Genomic DNA, 23348 nt, shown 5'->3' on the forward strand with positions numbered 1-23348 from the left:
TTTTTTTTTTTACAAATAAACATTACAATGTTCCTCATAAATGCAGAATTGGACACAAATGTTTTAATGGTATTAAAAAACTGGATAAAATAATGAAGATAATAAACAGAAAGTAAAGAAGAGTATTAGTTTAATAAAAACATTTGACTTCTTAACTTCTACACAGTTAACCTTGAGTATGAAATTGTCTTCAACCCTTACCAAATTGTTATGAATATCAATTGATAAACAATGATCATAGCTTGGTTTAGAAGATGCTCTTAGATCTTCCAAGCTTTCCATGGAGTTCATGGTGTTCACACATAGTCAAACCTCTGTGTGGACTGGTGTCCCTGCATGCTGGGTGCCTTGTAGGAGTCCCCATAGGCCGGCCGCCCTCTCTGCTCTGCCTTGTACACTGTGTTGTTGTGTGAGGCAGCTTTGTAGGACTTTCCATTGTACCTAAAAGAATACCAACAAGAGCAATGTGATTATTTTAATGTGATTTAAGTTGAAGGGATGACTAAACCAAGGGATAATTGAACCAACAGAAGAACAAGGTAGTGTGTGCTCCCCTACGGAGCTCTAGAATCAGAGTTCCAGAGCCAGGTGGGGGTGGAGCTTACCAGTCCCTCTCTGGCACCATCCCCCGGCAGGCAAGGCACATCATGACCCCACCCACAAACAGCACAGCTCCTCCTATCCAACCCACAAATAGGGCGGGGCCAAATGTGTACCTGGAAAGGGAACAAAGTAATGACGCAAGAGCTCAGAACAAATATAGCATCACAAAAAACGACCATTTGCAGGTATATCAACTAAGTGTCTATTTTCTGTCTGTTTACCTCGGAGTCAGAGACCCCCCCCCCAGGAGCCCTCCTCCGAACCCCCCCCCGAGCCCCCCATCGTTGTAGGTGGTGAAGTTGAAGCTTGTCACGACCAGGTTAGCAAAGGCAGACACACCTGCAATGCCACACACACCTAGGGAAGAACACAAGGGATCAACATAGCTGATGCAAAAACGTGTGAGTGTCGGAAGACACCAAAATACGGCTTATTTGCTTTAATGATAGGTCATTTTAATTAGTAAGAAATAAATCAAATATTTCATTTCAATGCACCTGCAAGAACAAACATGATCCCAGAGGTCAGAGTCATGGTGGCCTTCAGGTTGTCATCCATGCTTCCCATCTTCAGGCACTTCAGCGCAAAAATAGCAATGAAACACCCAATGGCTCCCAGAACAATTCCTACGATCATCAACGCTCGCACAGCTTGAAGGAGGGCTGAGGGACAAACATGTGAAATGTTATACTAATTACAAACATGTTACATGTTATACTAATTACAAACATGTGAAATGTTATACTAATTTCATGCAAAAATTCTAAAAGAAAGCGTCAAAGAAAAAGGAAGATCTTTTGTAGGTTACTTCTTCAACTACCATATCCAATAAGGTCGACAGCATACAGTACATATCCCATGAGGTCGACAGTACAATTAAATAGACTGGACGACTAAACCCCTTTAAAGTTACTTCTCTAGAGTGCTTTTTATCTCCCCAACTAAACTCCAGCCAAGTCTTACCTGGTAGTCCTAGGATGGTAAAAAAAGGTCTGCATTGAGATGTGCCATATTCTGTACCTACACATGAATACCATAGTCCAGAATAGGTGTAAACGCTTGTTACTACAGCAAAAGAGCGGTCTTGCAATGCCCACATATCCATTGCTGTGGTAGCTGATATCAAGAACTGTCCCAGTAATGCCAGCATGAATCCTGTTAGCTGAAACATCGAGGCGGACATTTTACTTTGTCTGCGCTAGTCTGATAGCTACCTGTTCGCCTCAGAGGTGGGCTGTGAGTTCTTGAAATGGCTGTCCATCGTGGGACCTTATCACTATGTACTCTTCAAGAGAGAACCAACCTTATCAAATGTTTACTCAAAATGTCATCACAACACGACATCACAGTCGTCACAGTTTCGATAAATGATAACATTTTTGGAAGACCATTTCCGCATTTCACATTGAAGGGTGTGGTTTCACCTTATTTCTTATCTAGTATTTCCTAATTATTCTCTCAAATGACAAATTACAAGCCTCTTAAATTCCATTCATCATGATGGTCGTTATAATACTCCAGTACTTACTAATCCATTGTGATTCTTAATGGACCGAATGTAGTGAGTTTCATATCAAGTCATTAGATCCCCTTTCAACCATGTGTACAGTTCATGTATTTTTACATGTCCAGCTCAATTAAAGAAAGGAAGTCCTACCTGGTAGACCCAAGATGGTGAAGTACGGCCGGCACTCTGTGAACCCAGAGCTTTGCCTCACACAGGACCTCCACAGCCCAGCGTAGGAGTAGATGGCCGTAACGGGGTTGTCGAACAGGTCCTCTGTGCCCCACTGGTCCATGCCCGTGGACGCAACTATCCCCGCCAACCCCAGCACACTCAGCACGAAGCCCATCACCTGGCACAGGGTCACCGCCATTGTGCTCTCGATTCCACTCTACTGTTCTCTGCACTTCTCTTCTTTTGTTTCTTTACTCTTCTGTACTCTTCAGCTGTTCTCTCAGTCTAAACCTGCTGCTTGAACCTGCTGCTTGTCTTCTGAAGACTCCCCTCGGTCAGGTCAGATGTTGGGCCAGGAGTCTGTGAGGCTTTGTGTCTGTATAACTGGATTGGACTGAGTTGGACTGGGTCTGGACTGATTGCTTTAAGATCGGGGCGGACCTCCACCTCGTGTGTTTGCCCTCAGCCATCAGAAGTAGGGTGTGGCTCAGGAGTAACGGTGAGGGAAGATGGAGGCAGATCAGAGTTTTATGGTTTAGTCACAGAAACATTTGACAACAGTTTTATTCTAGTATACCGATACTTTGCTGCCTAAGGGCTTATACCGTACTGTACTCATAAGTGGCCCTATGTAACAAAGTCTTCCCATTATCTCTACCATGACACATACACCATGAACCCAACCCACATAAAATAATACAAGCCTTTATGAATGAGTTTATAAACTGTTTTAGTGTTTTCTATTTCGAAGGCTTGAAGTATTCTCTTGAGGCAAACATTGTGTGCGTCTGGAAGTGACTTGTCCTGAGATGAGACGGGGAGCAGATATGGTGCTTCTTTCAAATGTAGGCGCCGATTTTTCTTAAACAGCCGTTTAGGGTTGTGTTGTGTTTCTCTGGCGGCTTCTAACCGATACCAGGTGACACTGATACCAGGTGACGCTGTTGACAGAACATGGACGTAGCCTACATATTCAAAGCAAATACTGATATGATTGTAATGAACTGAAACCGATTTGACTGAAGCTGATAACTGTTGTACACCTCAGATGACAAACAAAAGTGCAAATCATCACGGATAATACCTGCATTCTCAAATTTGAATTTATACTAAAGTTTGACACAGAAGACTTAATTGACCAGATCAGACTGAAATAGCTTGTCTGTATCTTTGTGAGCATTATTTTGTTTGTAGTATTTACTATATAATAATGCTTTGTGTTAAAGTGGTCATTTCTGCAAAGTTAGGATGTCGTAAAAGCCAAATAAACAATATGATTTTTGAGAATGTTGTAGGAAACATGGTGAATACAGGTCATAAAACTGTGTTTATCTGGCAAGATCGCAGGCTTGCTCAGGTCCCTCCAAGGCCCTAATCAGATTGAGATTAGAATGGATTTCAATAGCAACGCAAACAGGGACCCACCCCGAGAACAGAACAGAATACTGAGAAAAAAGGTCACAGGTTAAAGGTTTGTCAGGCTTGAAACTCAACAAATACTTATGAAGCGCTACACTCCATCATTCACATGTTCAGGTTCTAAGTCAATGATTTCAGATCTTTGCCTATTGCAGGTGGCATACACGTTCATATTTTGTATTGTTCATTCTGACTAGCCTAGTCTTATCACTGTATCAACAAAGGTTTGCTTGTGGAGGCACAGTAGCTGGTGCAGCTCAATCCCAGTGTGTTTCCCCTCTAACAACATGGTTCTCTTTAGCTCTCTTTCTCTGCAGCTTTCTCTCACGTCCCCTATTTACCAAGCACACAGAGAGACCATTTCCTCAGTATAAGGGCCTTTATGAATGAGCTATAGGGTTCATACAGGGTGGTAAGGAGCTTTTATAGACCTTGCATGGTATAGTTCACACACTATAGACATTTTCAGCCACTAGTTTAACTGACTTTTGTATTCATGTAGAAGGAAGTTTTTGGGGGCATAAAACTTTCAAGAGTCTATTTACAACCAAGTCCCATTTTGGTCACTAGCTTCTGTCAATTTAGACTTCCATTAGAGAGGCCCAAACTAACAAGCACACTATAACTGAACTCTGATGAAATGATGAAAGGCTGCCTTGGAAAATAGTGGTGAAATGGAGCATTTAGTACCTTTCACCTCTGGATCCCTGCCCAGCCAGCACCTCCTACTACCATAATGGCTCCTGTTCCTCCATCCATGCGCTGCCCGTCAGTTCCACTAGAGGTCAGAGTTAGTGCAGAGAAAACAGTGAGAGGAGACCGAGGCAGAAACCTGCTGTCCTCTGTGGCCCTCAGGTACTGTATGGAGCTAGAAAGCTGACAAAATTATCTGAATTTGAATATGAAAGATCTGAAATATTTGTGTGTCGAATTTCATAAAATTGAAATATGTTGCTGTTGAATATATAATATTTGAATTATTTGTATGCCGAATTTAATAAAACTGAATTATTTTGATCGAAAATACACAATTCTAAAATTCAGATTGCAGAAATTCAGATTCTTGAAATTCAGATTGCTGAAATTCAGATTACGGAAATTCAGATTTTGTCTGAACTCGGCCAAAGGTGAAACAGCTTGCTTTCACAGGGAAAAGTAGACGATTTCAGAACGACCGAACTTCACCTCAGAACAAACTAAGAGTTGCTCGTTGGAGGAAGACCCAGATAGCACACATAAGTCTTGCCGACGTCGGCCCGATGTGTCGAAGATACGTCGGCAAGATGTAGTATGGAGATCGTTGGCATGTGATCAAAACTGACTTCCAGACGATTTGTGGACGATGAGTCAAATCACACCCGGCCGCACTACACAGATATATCCTTTTAACCATAGATATATAACTCCTATGCTGTTGTTACTATGTCCGATCTCTCAGACAGCAAATATTTCACTATCCAAAACCGATCTGAAATGTCACTTAGCAAATGAACATATAGGCTGAACATTTACTTTGATAGGAATATAAGAAGACAATAAAAAATATTCTTGACCACCCAAAATGGGCTATAAGTATTAGCAATACAGTAGATAGCTAGCGTGACTTGATCCAACCTGGATTTTCTGTGTGGGTATTATAATGAAGAGAAACAATTGAAGTTCATGATTTTATATCCGGCTGGATGTTGATGCCATCAAGCTCTTAAAAGAACTCCAACACAGAAAAGAGAACAACGGAACATAAATATATAGGCCACAGCTTTGCCAGTTGTTCCGCGTCTTCCAGTAGTCTCTGCCGCCCTCCGACTCTGTCTCGACTCTGTTTTGCCAGTTTGTCTGTCTGTTTCGACTCTCTTCCAGCACTTGCTCCATACTCTTCCGCCAACGAGCAACTCTTAGCTTTTGTTCTGAGGTAAAATGTGGTCGTTCTGAAATCGTCTACTTTTCCCTGTGAACGCAAGCTGCTTCACCTTTGGCCTAGTTCAGACAAAATCTAAATTTCCGCAATCTGAATTTCAGCAGTCAGAATTTTAAGAATCTGAATTCACGCAATCTGAATTTTAGATATGTGTATTTCTGGATCAAAATAATTCCGTTTTGTTAAATTCGGCATACAAAAAATTCAGATATTATATATTCAACAGTAAAATATTTAAGTTTGATGAAATTCGACATACAAATATTTCAGATCTTTCACATTCAAATTCAGATACTTTTGTCACCTTTCTAGCTCCATAGTACAGCACACTGTGAGCAGGTTAGAAGTTGCAGAATTCACATTTACAACACAGTTCCTCTCTCTCAGGAGGGGAAATTAATCTAAGATGATAAGTAACTGTTGGAATCGGTGTCTTTGTCAGGAAAGAAAACCAAAAACATATGAAACCAAAGACGACACAACAGACTACAGCTGTTAACCAGGAGAGACCTTCTTGTTTGGCCCTTCTGCGTCCCTGAGCTGGGCTGCTCTGATGATGGGCTGATCTGTTCTACATGAGTTAAGACTTCTGAGAGCCTAATGTACCTCATGTGAAATAGTTATTAATAATCTTTATCTGGAGATACAGACCCAACCTGTAACCATGAAACGCTGCACGACCACGTCTCTCCCACTGGAAACTCTCAGTGTGTTTAGCACCCAGACACACAGGGAGGGGAGGGGCTAAGTCTCAGAAATGTGCTACATTTGAAGAATGAGAGAAAACTTCAAAAATCCCCAAGCAATTAACCAATCGGAGTCTAGCAGGATGGAGTGACAGAGTGTACACATCATTGGCCGACAGGCTCGCATCCGTTATGCATTCAGAGGGAAGAGATCTAAATTAGAGAGCCAATTAACTTCGCTAATAGCCCTCTCCAATTTAATCTGGAAGACAATGGGGATTGAAGAGGACGCTTTATTAAAGACTCAAGCTTCTACAATATCCTCTTTCTGCCTCGATTCTGCAGGCCTGCACTTGCCGGCTTGTTTTCTCTTCAATTAGCCCACTGCTTTCTATGATTAAGTGCCTATAATTATTTTTCAATTAAGGCTTTGATCTGGTGTGTACTGTACACAGCGCCTGGGCGCGTGGGGAAGAATGAGGATGAGACAGTGAATTTGTTCTCTTCTGTCTGGCATTGATGGGGGTGCAAGTGAGATTAAGTTTGCTGGACCGCCGGGAACGCAGCTAGGCTCCCACAAATAAACTGACTTCCACAAATCAGCCCTGAGCTGTGAAGCTAAGTACATCTACCATGGGCTGTCTCAGACTCCAAGTTTGAATTTGGCAGTTTAAAGTTATTATTTCGGGTCTTTTACCGAAGGTGAGAAGCTGCCAGGAACTGAAATCCCATGATACTTCAACTATCAAACTCTCTCCTGATCAAACTGAACTGTTCCATCAAAGACTGACCGTGCTTTTACCTGCTTCTGTCTGGAAGAGAATCACACTACAGACAGCATGGTAGTTACACACTACAGGTAGCATGGTAGTTATCACACTACAGGCAGCATGGTAGTTATCACACTACAGGCAGCATGGTAGTTATCACACTACAGGCAGCATGGTAGTTATCACACTACAGGCAGCATGGTAGTTATCACACTACAAGCAGCACGGTAGTTAACACACTACAGGCAGCATGGTAGTTATCACACTACAAGCAGCACGGTAGTTATCACACTACAGGCAGCTTGGTGGTTATGACACTACAGGCAGCATGGTAGTTAAACAGTTGTAACATTGACATTCAAGTTATTTAGCGAAACAAAATGCCAGCAAGTGCACTGATCTGTTTGTGTGCAACATGTTACTTTACACAACTAACACCTTAATTCCTATATTTACTTACCTGAGTCAAGGGTTCCCGGAGAAATGTTAGTCTCTGTTTATTATCTCTAGAGCTGCAGCACCAGGAACAATCAGAGCTCAGGATTCAGGGTGGAGGAGAGGTGACATCAGGTTTTGTCCAGAAAGACTGAACTACTAGGAGCTACTTCAACCTCCCCGGGCCATATCTGACACAGACCCAACTTTCACTATCTCTCCTAATAAACTCTCTCTCTCTCAAACACACTCATACACTCACTCTATCACACACACAAACACGCTCTCTCTCATATACTCTCACACACAATCACACACTACCTTGGGCCTGTGTTCTCAGACACACAGGAATCTAGACTGGTGAGGGGAGACTGGATGGTGTGACGTGTGACAGGGTGAAGCTGGCGTGGCAGGCCAGAGCAGGCTGCAGCCTGAGAACTGGTCTGTGGTTCCTGATAGCAGAGAGAGAGCATGAACAGGGGAGGGACACACGCCCGTCCTCCACACAGCACTGTTGTGGAGCACTCTGGGAAGTTCAGTAAACTCTTAGGAAATTAGGAGATTCTGTAGGAAAAACATTTCAGTTTACGATTGAATAAAGAAGAGTATTTTATATTTAATCACTCTACATTAATATTACATTGTTTTTTGTAAAAAACAAAAAACATGTCTATGAACTGATACTGACTACCTGATACTGACTAACTGCTACTGACTACCTGATACTGACTACCTGATACTGACTACCTGATACTGACTACCTGATACTGACTACCTGATACTGACTACCTGATACTGACTACCTGATACTGACTACCTGATACCACCTCTCTGGTGTTGCTACTGACTACCTGCACAGAGCTGCATGCAGCAGAGAGGAGGGGTGAGGCGTTGGGGAGGAGGGGAATGGAGGAGAAAAGAAGGGGGCGAAGAGGGAGGCTGGATGCTCCAGAAGGCTGGGGGAAGAAAATAATGAAATATCACGGCTTTGTGGGATATGGGGGAAAATTGAAGTGAAAGTGTGAGGAGCTGGTTGTGTTGCAGTCGGGAGGGGGTTAGGAATTGTGTCTGAAACATTTTGTATGACCTCCTCTCTGGTCCATCCATCAGTAGCCTGCCTCATTATTCTAACTAGCCAGCTCCTTTCTTCTGTTGCGGGACGCCATCAGCTGCAATCTGCATGCCAATTATAGTCCAGCCCCCCTGATACCCTGCATGGAAAATGATCTGTCAAGGAAAAAAGGAAAGGAGAAACGAAAAAGCTTGTGCAGCGTAGACCAGTCTCTCCACCCCTCCTCTTTCCTACCCCATCCCCCTTTGCACTCTTTCTCTCCCTCTCTCTTTCCATCTATCTCTCTGTCTCTCTCTCCCTCTCTCTCTCTGTCTCTCTCTCCCTGCCTGCTTTCCCGCATAGCTGTGACAGGGCTTCCCGGAAAATTAATCTATGGAAAAAGAAGAAAAAAAATTATAAATGTAGCTATTCTCCTTTTCTGGCCGCTCAGTTCTTGGGCTCCGGAGGGCAGGAGAAGTGGAGTTTGTGATAATTGCCAGGGAGACGGGGGGCGATAACAAAGGGGCCCTCTTCCTCAGAATGTTACTCTGAGGGCAGTGGGAGTGGTCATGAGCCCCCGCAGTGCCCCTCCCCTGCAGGTACGCATCCCTTTCACTCTCTCCACTTCATCGTCAAATTACAGATGAGATGAGCGGCTATTTCTGATCACTTTCTTGATCTCTTAACTGTGCCAGTGGGATGGAGGGGAACTGGAGTCAGGAGGCCACATCTCTCCACAATGCTGCTCTGCACACCGGCAAGAGACAAAACCCAATTACGTATGGAGATCAGGTAGATATCCATTCTGAGAGATCATCGTTTAATAGGATGCTGTCATCCCATGAGTACCTATCATGGTCTGCCCACATCTACAGTATGCCTGTGGCTGAAAGAAGCTGCAAGCGAAGGCCTGAAACAATGAAGGAAGCTCAACAACAGGAAATTATCTTAAAGAAATAGGCAGGAAAGCATGAAGGGAAACTCACATTTGTGTACAGGCCTTAAAGCCAGACCTCCTGGTCTACCCTTTGTGGATGAGAGACAACCTATCTGTAGGCATGAGAGTTTAAAAAGCAACAAAGGCCTTCCAAATCTTGTGTGTCACCTGATTTAGAGCGTGGGGAAGAGGGCTGGAGCCGGAGAGAGGAACAGTCGCTCGGTGGAGAATGGGGTTTGCTCTGTTTCTCTTTGTACTGCATGTGTGTGTGCCTCGATTAAAGAAAGGAGATTCTCTAAGCACTTTAAGACCATTTTCTCCAATTGTTTCACGCCCCCTTCCATATCCTCCCTCACAAAACACTTAATGTCGACAGCAGCATAGACCTCTCCCTCTACTCTCACAGACAGCAGGACCAGGGTGGGGAGGACGAGCAGGACCAGGGTGGGGAGGACGAGCAGGACCAGGGTGGGGAGGACGAGCAGGACCAGGGGGTCTGAGCAGGGGAGGACCAGGGGGTCTGAGCAGGCGAGGACCAGAGGAACAGCACCTCTCCCTTCTCCTGGGTCTGATGTGGACGGAAGGGAAGGTGAGATTGAACCAGGCATGTTTCCTACTCGGTGAAGCCTGCCTGTGGAAACCATCCAGACTGGAGGACAACACTGCATCTCAGTATTCAGAGCGAGTGAGCCACACTACGGCTGGGTAGTACGTCCAGTCGGACGCTGTACCCTGGAGTCATAATTAACAATCCTGTCGCCAAGTTGTCACTAGTCAATTACACTTCGCACTCGCACGGGCACTTGCTCTGACTGGAAGCGACGCAAAGACTCTGGTCGTCATCTGAGAGGGAGACAGAAAGAAAATGACAGAAATGAAGATTATTGTGAAATGGGGATTTTGTGCGGAGTTTAACAGTCCATGTCAGAAGGTGGGCACTGAATGCGAGCCACCAAATGTCCCCCAAAACACGAAACCATTATTGCCGATTATACAGAACGAGGACTTTGGTGTTGCTTTAATTGGAGCTTTGGCTTGCATCAGTTTCCAATTACTTTTATGCTAGCCTACGGTTAATGCAGTGACAATGGCCGGTTGGGAGGATTCCTCACCAGCGGTGGGCAGTGGGGATTGTCACTGATGAGAAATGAGGGTGTGGACAGAGTGGACAAAGTCAGGGGGCAGGCCTTTGTTCAGGACACCGAATAAACATCCCTCACCTCACATTAGACTGTCGGCCAAAACCATATTTGTCAATCATAAATGACGAGAGCTGTCCTATTTTCCTTGTCGAATAATGTCCATCCAGTTATGACGATACAATCTTATACAATTCAGGAACATGATGATTTAGTGGACTTCATAATCCAGTTATGAGCAAATGTGGTACGGATCTCAACCCCATCTCTTCTCCAGTTCTCTTCCCCTCGAGCAATGTTGGCCATCTATGAAAGTATCCCACATCCCACAACAGAGACTGTCTGAAGGCCCCAGTCAAAGAGGCAGGCTTGGCAGGCGAGTGGGTCCCTGGATTATCTCTAGATCTTTCATCTTTATCAACAGTCAAACGCTTCAGCACGTACAATTACAGCAGTCATTAAAGGGCTTGGGTGAGGGGGAGGGCCCAGGGGCTTTGAGGGGAAAGCTGGAAGTGCCATTGTAGTCTCCATCCAATAACACCCGGTCTGCTCAACTGTGACAAAGAAGAATTCACTCTCTCTACCGTCACCACTCCAGAGGTGCCAGCTACCAGTTCAGAAAGTCCTGGTATTGTTGGCACTTCATTTAAAAAAAGTCTTCAATAGTGAATTATGACCTCAGATTTTTGGTACTGTACAATCACCTAAGCCATGTATTCCATGAGTATTAGAGTCATTCAAGCCCCAGTTCAACACTATAGTAGTTTCTTAGTTCTATAAATGGTGTTGGGTAGCAGTTCTTTCAGCAATAAGACTGGTTCCAAAAGTAGCAGGAGATGCGAGCTGGTGAGTAAAGAAGCACTTTAGACAAAGATTGTAATGGTGCTACTTTGTAAAGGCATAGTTGTGTCTCATTTTGTATATTAAAGTTCTCTCAGATCATCAAACATTTACCTTCTCTCTTTGAAATACAACCAATCCTTCTGAGTTGTCATACTTTTAGTATAGCATCAGGTGCCTTATTCACCTCTTTTTTTCTTTCGTTGAGTTCCCACTGAGCACTACAAAGACTATAATTACTACCTCTATTGAATGTCTCATTTCATCCTCCATAATCTTTTTCCCATTAATGTATTATTAGTTGGATTTGCTACATACAGATTAAACAGGAGCAAGGAAGGCTGAGGTAATTTGTTAATTGCTTTTGGCACCTTTATTTTGTTCCCTCACCCTCTCAAAGTTAGCAGAGCGTAAAGAATTCCTCTGTCGAGTTTGTAGATTAGCGACTGGCTTTATTGCGGAGAGAAAGAGTGGGGAAGGTTCCCTGCTGAGAGACGGTGAAGAGGGGCCGTGCTCCTCCTTCCAGACACTTCCTGATCCATATCGAGAGATGAATTAAACCTTGATTTTTTGTCGACTCAGCAAGAGAGCTACCAGACTGATGTTATATCATTTCACAGTCTAGATGCAATCCGCAGAGGTGTGCTAATGCACATGCATTCTGGAAGTGGGGGGAGGGAAGGGGGTGCTGATGGTTCTCAAAATTGCAATAAAGGAACCTGACACTGATTTGTATTTATTTATATATATATTTAATTCCCTTCCACTCCTTTCTGTCTGCGCGCTGTCTCAGTGGAATCCCGGTTGCAAAAAAAAAATCCATCAGCTAATATGTCGCCAAGTAATGAAATAAAAATCTGACACTCACTCGCATTGAAATGCAAAAAAGGTGTCTTACTGTTACCCTAGCAATTTATCATAAAGGGCAGTGAATTTCTACTTAATATACATAAGGCAGGGTGAATGATTATAGGCCTTGCTATTCTAACAAACTTCTCAAAGTGCTCAGACAATAGTCTCAGGGTCCATTACTCCCTGCCCGCTCTCTTCTACTGGATGTTCTGAATGGCTTTCCTGAAGTTGTGAAAATTTGATATTTCCTTTGAATCTTGTTATATATTTCAGTCCATTTTCGCAGTGTTCGGGTATTTTTCCACCGTCTATCTTTTCTATTTCCCGAAGAGACAGAGAAGAAGAGAGAAAGAAATGGTGCCAGCTGCTGTTTCTGTCCTGGCAAGGTCTATTCCAGACCTCTAATTCATCTCTGCCAGATCCGTATGACGCTCCCACACATGGCTTAGCCCTCGCTGTACCCGTTCACCTTGTCTGAGGCCCACGAGGCACCAGCACTTGAATGTTTTGCATCTTTTTCATTTTGCCACTGCAGAAGTAGACCTACTTAAGAAAGGCACCCGCCCTCCCATTAATGTCGACGGGACGCCCAAATCTATCACCGTGACCGACACTGTCTGAGAGCAACTAAAAAACTCCAACAATATGCTCTGATGGGTCTCTGCATTTCAGAGCTTAATCAATCAGTGGATGTTTGACAATAAGTATGAATAATATACCAGTATCAACTGTAGCACATTATGAAATGTACTCATTGAGGAGCAACATTAGATAATGTCCAGTTGGTGTTCTGATTGATGTGTACACAGTGGCTACAGCCACCAACAACTAATGCATCTGTCACACTGATGAAAAATGAAGCAGGGCACTAATGCTCAAGATACATTACCTAAGAACAGGCTGTGTGCTCACAATGTAGAGTAGCAACAACAAAACCAAACCCACAACATTTCCTCTCTGTCATCTTGAGGTTAGACTGAGGTTCCTCTGGCTGAGAGAGGAGAAGGACAAAGTCAGACTAGTCTAATGCCCTGCTAATCTCCAGCTAATTCTTTTTGTCATTGGCACAGTAGGAGGGTATTAGCACACAGACTCTGTACACTGCAAACAGCCATGATCTCTAATCAAAGATCTCACTTGAGCCTGAATGGTGGATGCAGGGACCCAGAGGCCTGGGGGCTTGTGATGGCCTGGTGTCTCCCCTGGGCCTGTCACATCTGTCTGCTGGACTTGTACTCAATCAGGATGTATAATTGATATGACACAGTTTGACTGAGGCAGGCATAATGCCGTTATTATAAAATAGGAACATTTCGTGGGTTCCCCTGAGACTACACTCTAAGAAAACACTACAACCAGGAGCGGTACACTAGTGTAGAAACATGGCCAGAACACAGGTGATAGGTGCTCGTATTTAAGACCAAGGTACAGATCGTAAGCTTTTAAATGATGAAATAGTAGTAGAATATATGCTTATTTGAATGTTGGCATCCCTTAAATCAACTAGCAGAAAATAATCCATGCTCGTTACAACCTCCAACCAGAGATGGCAAAAGTACACACATCCTTTACTCAAGTATACTCATGTTTAAAAATACTCTGGTAAAAGTCAAAGTACTGAATAAACTTTTTCACTCAAGTTAAAGTAAATAAGTATGGGCTCTGACAAATACTTCAGTAAAAAGTAGCCGTTTTTACAACCTGTTTTAGTGTCACGCTGAAACTGGAGCTCACATCATATTAATACAAATCATACAAAAATACACTGTAGACACGGAGCGCATTTGCCAGGAATCCTTTTTGACGCCGACCATTTGGTCTCCCTCATATATGGCCAAGGGAATCAGGAATGTCTCTATTCTCAGTCATGTGGATATTGCAAACTCCCTCTGTCTCATCCATAACATTAGCCATTCTTCTACTTGCCTTCTGCCTTGCTCTATGGTAGCCTCGTAGACTAGTTTGTTGTGCACCAGGACATTTTAAAAAGGCACGCAATGCCAAGAAATAATACTGATCATGCCACCAAATACAGGTTAAAACTATTTAACGAGCCTGGTTTGAAAATGTAAGACGTCAAAAGTACAGACATTTGTGCAGAAAATTTAAGTAACTATGTTACTTCCCCTCTCGTAAAAGTAAAAGTATAATCAGTGTAATTATATTGTAATAACAGTGTAACAACAGTGTAATAATAAAATAATGACAGCGTAACAACAGTGTAACAACAGTGTAATGACAACAGTGTAACAACTGTAACATAATAACATAATAACAGTGTAATAAGTGTAAAATTATCAAATTGTAAAAACAGTGTAAAAACAGTATTCAGTATTTACATTTTTATAGTTTAAAGTCAATTGAGTTTCTCTTATTTTTTGTCTTTGTTGGAGTAGCTGAAATGTCCTTTACTGTAGATGAGTAAAATCACTTTCTTTGGAAGTATCAAATTTCTCTCCACCTCCACCATCTTTCTCCACCTCCACCATCTCTCCATCCCTCTCCACCTCCACCATTTCTCCATCACCATCCCTCTCCACCATCTTTCTCCACCATTTCTCCATCCCTCTCCACCTCCACCATCTTTCTCCAGCTCCACCATCTCTCCATCCTTCTCCACCTCCACCATCTCTCCATTCCTCTCCACTTAGGGCTTAGGGTGACCAGGGATCTCCATTCTCCTCCTCCAGAGATGGCGGCCTTCCCCCCCCCCCCCCCCCCCCCCCCATGTAGGAGTCAGTGCTGATTAAAATATCCACATCGTGCCTCGCTTCTTATTACAAATTCAGTCAACCCCTGCCGTCTCGATTACAGAGCCAGGGCCTGGATGAATGGAGATGGGGAGAATGGCAGCCGACAGCTACAAAAAAAACGCTCATGGCCACAATTTATTCCCGTGTCAATTAGGAGCAATTTGTTTCATGTTAACTCATCCTTAAGGTTTGTGGGCTCTGCTTGCTTGATGTGAACATGTGCCACTGCTACTTGCTCTGATATCCCCAGGGCTCTCTCTCGCTCTTGATTATTTAGGAAGCGTTTTATTTACTAAGTAAATGAATAAATATTTACTGAGTGTCTCTGTTAGGCCCAGTCATCGTCCCTGCTGTTGGCGGTAGTTTGAACAGCCAGAAATGGTTGAGAGAGAAACTGAGCTTTATTTTCTACTTATTATTTTCTAATATTTATTTATAAGGATCCAATTTAGTAGGATCCACAGGGGCTTTGGCCATGGCTGAAGACTTTCTGAGGAACTTCCAGTCAATAATGTAATCAAATATGAGGTTTGAGGTTTTCTGCTGCATTTTAACTCTGAACTGTGTTGCTAATGAAAACTGATGGTGACTATGGCAGAGAGGGAGTCTTCAGCAGCATAATACAGCTTTCAGTGACTGAGCCCACTTCCTCAGCAGAACCACTAAACTTCTATGGTGGTATTCCATTGTGCTTTGAAAAAGAGCTTTAGAAACGCATTAGAGCTACACACTTTCTGAAGAAAGACCAAGCATGGATTTGAGACATTGCATTGGGACAAAAAAATGGGACACTTGCAATTTTTAAAGATTTTCCCAACCCCCTTGAGAGCTTTCCTTTATTGTTTGGTGACGACTTGATACCGCAAAGTTCTATCATTTTTTTCTTCCCTCTCTCTTCTTCTTTCAGAATCACTCTTTTTCTTCTGCCGTAGTAAATTTGTTTTCAGGCTCCATAAAACAGCCTTTTCTTATTTAGAGCGGCAGTGTCTGCAGTGGAAAATCTGTCACATAATGTATCCTTAAAAGCACATGACTTTGTCCCATACACCGTTAAGAGTTAAGAACACAGTTAATATTTACAGTTGAAAAAAACGGGAGAAAGGGAAGGGATTTTGCAGAGGAATAAAGCGCCCCCACCCACGTATACACACTCACTCTCTCACTGCAGCGGGTGAACAATTGCTATTCACAATCCTATCCTTAATGCCTGAGACCGTCATAAAAGATGAGAGTTTAAGAATATAGGGATAAGCCTCTTCTGCTTCTCTAAGTCTTAAGGCTGGTTTATGCTCTGTGAATACTGAGCGTCGGCAGTCAGTGCTGTTGCTACTCTAAATAGATATTACAATGATTTGGGGACAATGCATGCAACTGATTCCCTCACACATAAAAATACATATATGTGTATATATAGTGAATAGGAGGCAAACATTAGTGCTCCCTGACAATACAAGCGTTTCTGCTGTAGAAGAGTGGAGCAAGATTAGTGTCTGAACGAGAGAAAGGGCGAGATACCACTTTGGGTGTTTGCTTGGAAAGCTGTGGAGGGAAGATGCTTTGAGCGTTAGAGCTATGCTTGAGAGGCTAAATCCTGCCTGGAGCACAATGAGAGGCTGCTGATACAACCAACAGACATGGGGTCATCTCCCCTCAGGAGACAACAGATACACAACAGCAGCCAGCAAGAAGCACAGAGCTGAGGAAGCCTCACCCTCGGACTCAGTCGCAACAACGCAGAACAAAGCAAGTAGAGGAGGGGAAGTTGATTTGAAGCAGACCTCATTCTGGGGTTGATCACTGTTGGTCTGAGCGGGTCGGGACTCAGGTGAGTCAAGTGAAATAGGAAACAAACAGGCCTTGTTCTGACAAGTTCTGAAACTGGCATCAAACCCATCTCTTTATCCAAATCTGTTCCAAACTGACAGGTGGAAACCCTAGCTTGGTAACATTCCCAAATAACTTGCATGTGTTTTTGATTAGTAATAGTGTAGAATGTATATTTTAGTGTAAGTCTTGATATACTAGAGCAACAGAAAACAGAAACAACGAGCAGACAATAGAATTCTCCTATGTCTCGGAAAACATTGTCTTGTGTCCAGGTTTCCAGAGGGTCTGTTGGCACTATGCAGGAGTTAAGGGTGAACACCCCTTATTTTGTCACATAAGCTTCCAAACGGCCTGAAGGCTTTCGAACAACTCCGACCCTTGTGTCTCCTCTCCCAATCCAAGATTAGCCTGTCTTCTTCTTGTCTTAATCCAGCAGAAATGCGGCATCCTGACTCCAGCACCTCACCACAATTACCGCACTCCGTAATCCCCTGCCTGCCTCCGTTTTCCCCTCGTGCTTTAAGAGGGGGAGAGATCAAGGGTGAGGACTCATCCCCCTCGCCTCGCCATGGCAGTTAAGTGTCTGTGGAAATCACCCAACGAGCAGCCTTGTGACAGATTATTAATGCTCTCTTCTCCTTCAGGGTTTACCAGTGGTCAGTCCTCAAATACACTGTACTAGATTAGTAGGATTTGCTTGTAACTCAGGTTTTGGAAAAAGAGGCATTTCACCCCTCAGAGCCGAATGCTCCGACTAAGATGTCACTTTAAGGTCCTTGAGCTTCATTGAGCAGTGGACGGATGGGTGGTGAGATATTCAGAAAGAGACAGAAGAACCGGCATCCCTCTCACCTCACCGGACCTCTAGTCAGGCCATCAAATATTTTCTCAAGATAGACTGGCCAAAATAGATCTATCCCTCCCCAAAACACACAACAAACAAGTTGCTAGATTTTGACAGCTGGTCCAGTGGTTGACGCCACAGTCCTCGTCTTGCCCAACTGCTGTTGCCTCCAGCAGAGCCTCGTGAGAGAGCTTCAGGGAGGACAGAACAGAGATGTGCTTAAATGAATCATCCTGCTGGCTCAGCCCAGTTGCCTCCGTCTGAGTGTCTGTAATCGTGTGTTTGCCTGCGGGCTCTCCGTTTCTTTCTCCCAGTATTCTCTGTTTTATAACCGGGAATAGATTAGATGTTTTTTATATTTATTTCAAAACCTAAATGGACTTGAATCGATCAATACCTCATTGTGTGTGTGACGAAAGCTGCATGGAAGGCGGCTCCCAATATGACAGATGTTACAATTCATATTTTCCTTTCATTCTTTTTCAAATGAACACAATGGTGTATCGAAAGGAATTTCAAAAGCTGTTTTAAATTGATTTAAGTTAGCTCCTTGTCATAAAGCTGTGTGTTCACAAGTATCTTAAAGATGACTGGCAAAGGAGAAAGACAGAAGAATAAAGGCCTCCTCCAGAAGGCTTGTAGCTACGGCCGAGGCTCCGCTTCTTAAAGGACCTGGACAGAGCTGCTCACAAGTCTTTTCAGAAGATGTATTTTTTTTCTCTCTGAGCCAAAGAGATAGTCATCATGGAGAATAAACAACTTAGTTTCAGAGAGGAGGAGAACATGAAAGAATTCACAGGCAGAATGTCCCACTGGTAGGAAAATCAAGGAGTCTAGAAGGGCATCTGAGTCCTTGGAGACACCATATGAAATGTCCCACCCTTTACAGAAATCACAACACAGAGACAACACTCCAGCGTTACCTATCAACACAACAGAAGAGACAGAACCGAAGAGACAGCAGGAAAAAGCAGAGAAGCTTTTAATGTTCAGAGAATCTGAGATGATTAAACCCTCTGATGCCGAAAGCACCCTCCTTGCCCCCCACCTCATCAAAGGTAAAAGGGACAGAGAAGTTATTTTCATTTTCCCAGTTTGTCATCATTGTGGGCCAGTATCTTCTTCACGAAGGATTTTCTGTACGACCAAAATTAAACAATTATACAAGTCCTGTACCCGGAACATCTGTTGCCTTGGCGATGGGGATGCTTGTTGAGCTGAATCTGCGCAGCCTCATCTGGTCCTCTAACCCTAACCACACACACACACACTGACTCCTCAGAACACATCCTGCAGGCCTCACACACACACAAACACACACAAACTAGCTACCACCACACTCTGCTCCCCGACCCGGACAGGACCAGGGAATGAGGGATGGACAGATGGAGAATATGACAGAGAGGGAGAGAAAGAAAGACAGCGAGTTGAGATAGATGGACAGCAATGGAGGATGGTGAGTGAGAAAGAGAGATAGCCAGGATATTGGAGGGAAGTGAGATAGTGAAAGAGAGAGACATCTTCTAACTGCAGCTCCAAGTCTGAGAGAACCAAACACATAATTAGAGCAGCAGCCATACACTCCGAAGTGGTCATTACTATAGCTAATGAGCACGCTATCTGTCCTCACATTAAAGTGCCTGTTAACGAGGGCTTGTTCATCATCACCCAACACAAGTCATCACATAATCCTATCGCCAGTCTCCTCTGTCCCCTGGCTGGGAGACGAGGATCAAGAGCAGGCGCTGGACAAAGACGAAACCCAAACAAGCAGCTCTGGGAGCCAGGCTGTTGAACGCCCCTCCTCCCTCCTCCACCCTGGGGCCGTGGGGAGGTGGTGCTGCCCAGACCTACTGCACAGGGAGGGCTGTCCAGGCCGGCCACATCAGGCAGCTGCTGCAGCATTCTCCCCTCACACAAACAGCAGGTGGGCCGAGAGCAGTGTGGTGAGGTGGTACTGATAAGTTCTACCTTTGTCTCCTGAATGAGGTCCTGAATCATACGTAATCATCCTTAATCATCCGCAACCGGCAGAAGTTGTCATTACTGAAAGAGCTTAACGGTAGAGCCCTTTCCACTTCTGAGTACCAACTGACACGACCACAGACAGGAAACTGTGTCACTTATTGAGAGTTTTGAATAATCATTGCCCAGTACTCTGAGCCCGCACCAGGCAAGTTGTGTCACCTTCAGCCACTAGAGGGCACTGCAGCCAAGCGGTTTGTCTGTGATCTCAGGCGCTTTGTGGCACTGAGAAAGACAACGCACCCGATGGTTGAGTCAGATAAACTAAAGGAACATTCTCCATAGGGGGCACTGATTCCAAAACACTTATTATCTGTTCGATTCATTCCTGATTGCAAAATATTTTCATCAGCAAATCCTCCCACAAGGCCTTCAACCTTGTGGTCGCCGTGTCCTTGTATTTCTGTTTACTGAGACTAGGAGGGGGGGGGGGGGGGGGGGGGAGTTAAGTATGTCTCTGCCTCCAAGCACACACATATATGACAGAAAGGGAAATATTTTGGCAGTCAATACTGAGCTCCCCAAAACAAGAAAGGACAGGTTCAAAAATAACAGTTTTTTTGTTAGGAGAGAGAGAAAGACAAAATGAAAACAGGAGCATTCAATGTAAAGAATAAGAAGACCATTTTTGAATTTTCTTTCTTTGTGTTTTTGTTTCCCTGTGTCTCAACAGGTTCTGTGTTCTGTGTTCTGGCAGTCACAATCGGATGAACAAGTTTTTCTGTCCCCATTGTTGAGTGTCTGTCTCCCTGCTGTGACTCATTTCAAACCCTGCAATCATGTGGTAGTGAAAACAACCCCCTGTCTAATTCTGAGAGCAAGGGGTCATGACTGATTTTATAGGGTATTTCATACGGTTCCTTAAGGGTCTCCGGGTATGTAACATTGGTTGGGCTGAACATGGCCCCGGTGCTGTTCTGTGCGCCATGGTGCACCCTGTGAAATAGCCCTGGAATAAAACAAGAGGTTTTCTCCCTTTTATGGTATGCCCATGAATATATACAGATGAGCTGCGCGCTGATTAGTTGGTTTATAACAGCGAAGCTGCGGAGCAAAGACGCAATATAGCCAAACAGGCTTCATCATGACAACACTAGTTATTTATTCGAATGAAACAGTCAGGAAAATGAAATGCTGAGGGCGCCATTTAATCTAGGAAATACGGTATTCTAGGCTAGCTACGCTAGCATGCTAATTCGCTACATTTATTGCTCTTAGCTAGTTTCAACAGTACAGTCTTCTAAATCACCGAATAAGCAACGAGCAAATGTCAATGTTAACTAGACTAGCTATCTTATTTGCTTTTTATTAACGCTGATTTGCAAGGAATGCAAGAACAACTAGATAGAGAAAACATCTAGGCTGTAGCCATGTACAAACTAGTTTAGCTTGCTAAGGTAAGAGCACCTGCCTCTATCCAGTTCTTACACTAGACTGCTATTCGTTTTCTGGCATTTTTTTCTTAAGCTTCCTTTCCAATGCCGATTAACAGCTAGTCTAGCTAGAGTCATTTGCCAGTAAAGTGTGTTGATGTGTATTTGAAACATATTTAGCATTCCACCTATGCTAGATACTGGAGACGTTAGCATTGCTAATAACTGTTAGCGTCAAAATCATACTTACAGCGTAAGTTTGCGATGATCACACGGTCGGCACCTCTTTTCAGCAACAGGGGCTTAACAAATCCCTCTTTAAATTGTCCATTGTGTTTAAATCCTTCTTTAAAACTTCAAAACGTTCTTTGTAATTCCTGTGGAAGTACACAGAGCAGCGCATAGCTTAACTGTTTTTTTTTCTTTTTTGCGCATCTAAACTAGTGTCTGATATAAACATTTTGGTGCGTGACAGGTACAGAATAGGTTGGCTTTTTTTGTTTAACCGACCATTTTACAGCTACATGTTTTAAATTGAGATTTTTTATAGGAAAGAGGTGTCAATGGGACTTGAGGTTCACTGTATGTCCATTTACCCACCGAACTTTCATTATTCAACTATGACAAGGGAAACGTTTTGCAGTCCATGACTCCTTTAAAGCTGGTTGTTATTCAATCACAGATATAAAACTAAAGTACATTCTTATCCAGAGCAACTTCCAGTAAGTACAGGGACATTCTCCCCGAGGCAAATAGGGTGAAGTGTCTTCCCCAAGGACACAACGTCATTTTTCACAGCCTGGAATCAAACCGGCAATCTTCTGATTAATAGCCCGATTCCTTAACCGCTCAGCCATCTGACACCTAAATTATATTTGATAACTATTCCTAAAGAAATGCAGTTATTTGAAAAGAGACAGAAAGAGTGACATATAAAGAAAGAGACACATTGGGAAAGAGAATGAGAAAGAGACAGTTAAATGAAAAGAGAGAGAAGAGGGAGAGAGTGAGAGAGATAGAGGGAGAGATGGGGAATGGGGAAGGGAGAGAACATGGAAGAGAGAGGGAGAGAGAGGGGGGAGGGAGAGAGGGGCGGGTAGGAAGGGAAAGAGAGCGTATCTGCGGTGAATCTGAAGAGAGTGTATGATTACTTCCTGTCTCTATTCATCACCATGTCATGTGGCCCCCAGGCTTCCCTAAACAACTGTCAGAGATCCAACACAAGACACTTCGTTTCTAGCCAACAAAAGCACTAATATATTTTTTTTATGTTCATTACTTTATCACAATATTGCATCAAACAATTAGATCGGGCCTCTTGTTTGATTATGAGCCGGTGAGTAATTACAAGATGAGGCCCTTCTGTAAAAGTGTGTGTTTGCACGAGCAAAGATAAGCATCGTACAAATATTCAATCAGGTGGTATCTCCATCTGTATGTGGCACTGTGAAGGGTGTTCTGGTCCGGAAGGTTCTCCTGGGTAAACAAATCTTTGAGGTTCTTTGAGGTTCCTCCAGTGATCAGGAGCTCCTGAGAGGGTGTGTGTGTGGGGGTTAGGGTGTGTGTGTGGGGGTTAGGGTTAGGGTGTGTGTGTGTGGGGGTTAGGGTTAGGGTGTGTGTGTGTGTGTGGGGGGGGGGGGGGCCTGTGCAAACATGTGGACCTTCCCTTGTCCCCTGAGGGAAAGCAGGGGGAAACACAATCTAGATGAGCCAGATAATCTCTGTTTTAAAACTCTGGGTGTTTAGGGACTGAAATGTGAGACGACATGGTTGTTGTAGATCTGTTTGTTCTGCATCGGCTCCAGGTCTGGCTGGGGATGAACATGCCACAAGGCAAACAAACAAAAAATGATTCTGTAATAGAAAAAGTCAGTCTGTGGTTTATAGAAGAACATGTAGGTTGTGTGATTCAGATCTGTTATCTAATAAAGCTGGGGAACACTAAAACGTCCAACTGAATCTGTTCAGAACCAGAGAGCGGTCTCGTCTTGCAGGTGTGATTAACCACTGTGCATGTGCACATCACAAACGATGTTTAACCACAATTAACCCTGCAGGCCCAGCGCTCTCCTGGCCTCATCAGGACCCAGGGAGAAGTTACAGATCATCTCATCAGGCATCAATAATTGATTGTGGCGGCTGGGGCCCTCCGCTCCGTGTTTCCAGAGGTGATCAGGGAGGGGGGCAGTGGGGGCGGC

General features: G+C 43.8%; 1 protein-coding gene across 4 annotated transcripts; it reads right to left on the reverse strand.

The window, feature by feature from the left end:
* Positions 1-16: 16 nt before the first annotated feature.
* LOC146254213 (claudin-18-like) lies at positions 17-21643 on the reverse strand. Of its 4 annotated transcripts, none has more exons than XM_084676511.1 (8): positions 21401-21643; positions 4391-4478; positions 2261-2767; positions 1567-1623; positions 1101-1265; positions 825-960; positions 606-716; positions 17-441 (listed from the first exon to the last, which is right to left on the reverse strand). In XM_084676511.1, the coding sequence occupies exons 3-8, from the start codon at positions 2478-2480 to the stop codon at positions 297-299; spliced, it is 834 nt and encodes a 277-aa protein (XP_084532637.1). In that variant the 5' UTR covers positions 2481-2767; positions 4391-4478; positions 21401-21643; the 3' UTR covers positions 17-296. The 4 variants fall into 4 exon arrangements, with proteins under 4 accessions (XP_084532637.1, XP_084532636.1, XP_084532638.1 ...); XM_084676510.1 differs by having other exon boundaries at positions 2261-3222; XM_084676512.1 differs by lacking the exon at positions 21401-21643 and adding an exon at positions 7535-8660.
* Between the last annotated feature and the right edge of the window lie 1705 nt (positions 21644-23348).

The sequence above is a fragment of the Hypomesus nipponensis genome, chromosome 16 (genome assembly GCF_054491055.1).
Source record: "Hypomesus nipponensis isolate SF chromosome 16, ASM5449105v1, whole genome shotgun sequence".
NCBI classification, from domain to species: domain Eukaryota; kingdom Metazoa; phylum Chordata; class Actinopteri; order Osmeriformes; family Osmeridae; genus Hypomesus; species Hypomesus nipponensis.

What these genes read in the sequence shown, in the direction of transcription:
- LOC146254213 (XM_084676511.1), bottom strand. Translation starts at nt 2,480, where the DNA reads ATGGCGGTGACCCTGTGCCAGGTGATGGGCTTCGTGCTGAGTGTGCTG. An exon ending in TACCATCCTAGGACTACCAG is followed by an intron (nt 1,266 to 1,566) that starts GTAAGACTTGGC and finishes TTTGTCCCTCAG; the next exon opens with CCCTCCTTCAAGCTGTGCGA. An exon ending in ATGGTGCCAGAGAGGGACTG is followed by an intron (nt 442 to 605) that starts GTAAGCTCCACC and finishes GTATTCTTTTAG; the next exon opens with GTACAATGGAAAGTCCTACA.